This window comes from Anarrhichthys ocellatus, unplaced genomic scaffold (genome assembly GCF_004355925.1).
Source record: "Anarrhichthys ocellatus isolate YVR2014 unplaced genomic scaffold, GSC_Weel_1.0 scaffold2930, whole genome shotgun sequence".
Taxonomy (NCBI): domain Eukaryota; kingdom Metazoa; phylum Chordata; class Actinopteri; order Perciformes; family Anarhichadidae; genus Anarrhichthys; species Anarrhichthys ocellatus.
In genome coordinates, this window is record NW_022282904.1 from 1 (window position 1) to 2,683 (window position 2,683).

Sequence of the window (2,683 nt, forward strand, 5' to 3'; positions counted from 1 at the left end):
TATATATGTATGTATATGTATATATTTATATATGTATGTATATGTATGTATATATGTATATGTATGTATATGTGTATATGTATGTGTATGTATATGTGTATGTATATGTATGTATGTATATGCTTTATGCTCTTGTTTTCCAGGTCCTTTCCATTCTACTACAGGTAATGTGTCAGCCCGCTATGAGACCGACATCACTCCAGCTGGCTGGACCTTCTCTATCTGGGGTGTTATCTATACCTGGCTCTCCTTGATGGTGATCTACATCACTACATATGTATTCAGAGGGTAAGATAACATCACAATAGTCCTACTAAATATTGACCCCTGTGGATTGAACCTGTGTGATAGATGCAGATGAAAATGATCTCTCTCTTCCTGTGAATAGATCCTGGGCTCAGTGTCTGATGCCATACACCTTCTATCTGTGCTGGCTGTCCAACCTGGTGATGAACATAATATGGCTGCTGCTGTGGGACAGAGAGTATGTCTGCTACTCTGCACAAAAAAGCCAAAATACAACAACAGCAATGATTAAGAAGGGATGTAATGTGGACACTGTGGGTGAGGGGAGGACATGTAGGCGAGTACGACGAGGAGGATTAGAGCGCTGCAGGTGAACCATGAGTCAGCATCAGCCTGTGACCACTGAGAGGAGTAGGGTTAGAGAACAGTGCAGGCATTGAGGTATGGAAGAGTAGATCACATGGATAGTTATGATGGAAATGGACTTTCATTTGATATTGATGATATTTTATTTTCTTAAAGGGTAGTTTCATGGACGTAACTTGCATAAATGACTCAATAAATAAATTAAAAGGCCATTAATGTGGCATTAATTATTTGATAAAGTGATATTTCTGTTTCAATTTGCTTCTTTATCTTTTAACCTTTGTGTTAATTCCCCCATTTATTTGCTCTTCTATTTCATTTTACCCATTTATTTATTTATTTATTTGTATTTATTTATTGTTAAATGTATTTATTTATATATTTCTGTATTACTTTCCTTTACGTAGACGTTTCTTCGTGTGTTGTTCGTCGTTGTGTGACCGCGTTGCACAACGAAATGTGGATTTTAGTCCCAATTTGCTACGTTGGAAAGAAAACAAAAATTGAAAATAAATAAATACATTTAACAATTAACAAGAAATAGATTAATAAAAGGGAAAATGAAATTGAAGAGTAAATAAATTGGGGAATTAATACAATGTTAAATAAATGAAGAGGAATTTATCATTAATCCCTTCCACTGGTTTCTCGTGAAAAACAATATTTACAACTTACATTTAAACTTCACAATAATTGACCTTCGTCCAATACCAATTTTTACTTAATGGAGCTTGAACGCATCATAATGCAACTCAGTGCAACCTGTGTGCGTTAGCTTTTTGCTGTTTCATGAAGCCGAGCAGGAGTGTGCTGTCCACCGCTAACAGCTAACAGCTAACACAGATCTGTTGTTCACAATGTGACCCTTCAGGGGGTTTGTCCTGATGATACTTGGGCATCTAAGTACTTGGTAGTGAAATATCGGTTCTAGTGACATCACTCGGTCTGCTCACAGTATTACAGGATAATCCAAAATCTATTTAAAAACACACTATACATTTTAAATGTGCAAATAAATTCAGCTCCAAAGGAACTTTGTGGAAACTGGAACTGTTGGTAGTGTGTTCTGTCAATTAGCCAGAAAAACAGACATTTCTGGAAAGTTTAATGTTGTGTGCTATGAGCACCACAATCCCAATCCATTCAGCTCCTTTATAAGAGGAAGGAGGCAGATATCTTTAAACACTGCCAAATATGAATATCATATCTGCAAGAAAGTAAGAATACATGTTTTTAGATATTTGATTATTTTATTTTCTCAGCTGAGAAATTTTATGATCAACTAGAAAGGTGTACTCAGTAGAGCGCAGATCTGCACCAGATATGTCTGCAACGTGGAGTTGAATGAATACAACCCACAGCTGGCTAACCCGTCTAGACACCAATAAAACACTTAACTCAAAAACAAGCAGCGATGAATTATGCAATGTATGATGTAATCGGGTCACACCATCCTACCAGAAACAGAATGAAAGTCACCAAGGTGTACAGCAGTGTGTGTGTGTGTGTGTGTATCGGTAGTTTGCAGTGTGTTTGGCTAACCGCCATCAGCCAACGAAACTAATAATTAATTTGATATTTATATAGATAATCATCAATGTTCCAAATGGTAAAATGAGTATCGCTGAAAAAGGACGAAACATAATCATCCATAAAATAGTTCTGTTGGTGATCACCACATGATTGTGAACATCATTATATAGCCGATGGTATACGTAGTTGGAGAATCCATAACAATGCAATTGATCTAATAGTATGATTTGACTGAGCATATCAAGGCCTAGGATCAGAAAGTTAACAATTCATTTGATGTGCTGTCTCTGAAGTGAAGCCACTGCTGACCCTCTCTTCTTCTCTCTGTCTTGCAGGTCAATGCTGGCGGCTCTGGTTGTATTAATCCTGATGACTATTGTCAACTACACTGCTTTGTTCTTCTGTTGCTCTGCCACAGATTACTATGGACTCTGGTTACAGACGTACCATCGCAAAGACCTGTACTGTCTAAGAATACTGGTATGGCAGACTGTGTGTGTGTGTGTGTGTGTGTGTGTGTGTGTGTGTGTGTGTGTGT

At 37.3% G+C, this 2,683-nt stretch overlaps 1 protein-coding gene across 1 annotated transcript in view; it reads left to right on the forward strand.

Annotated features, from left to right (window-relative positions):
* Positions 1-53: 53 nt before the first annotated feature.
* The window catches only part of LOC116378644 (uncharacterized), a 4,722-nt gene continuing 2,092 nt past the window's right edge, over positions 54-2,683 (forward strand). The window contains exons 1-3 of the mRNA XM_031840544.1: positions 54-288; positions 389-484; positions 2,481-2,625. Of these exons, the coding sequence (XP_031696404.1) occupies positions 110-288; positions 389-484; positions 2,481-2,625 (420 nt within the window). The 5' untranslated portion in view covers positions 54-109. The remainder of the gene's footprint in view (positions 289-388; positions 485-2,480; positions 2,626-2,683) is intronic.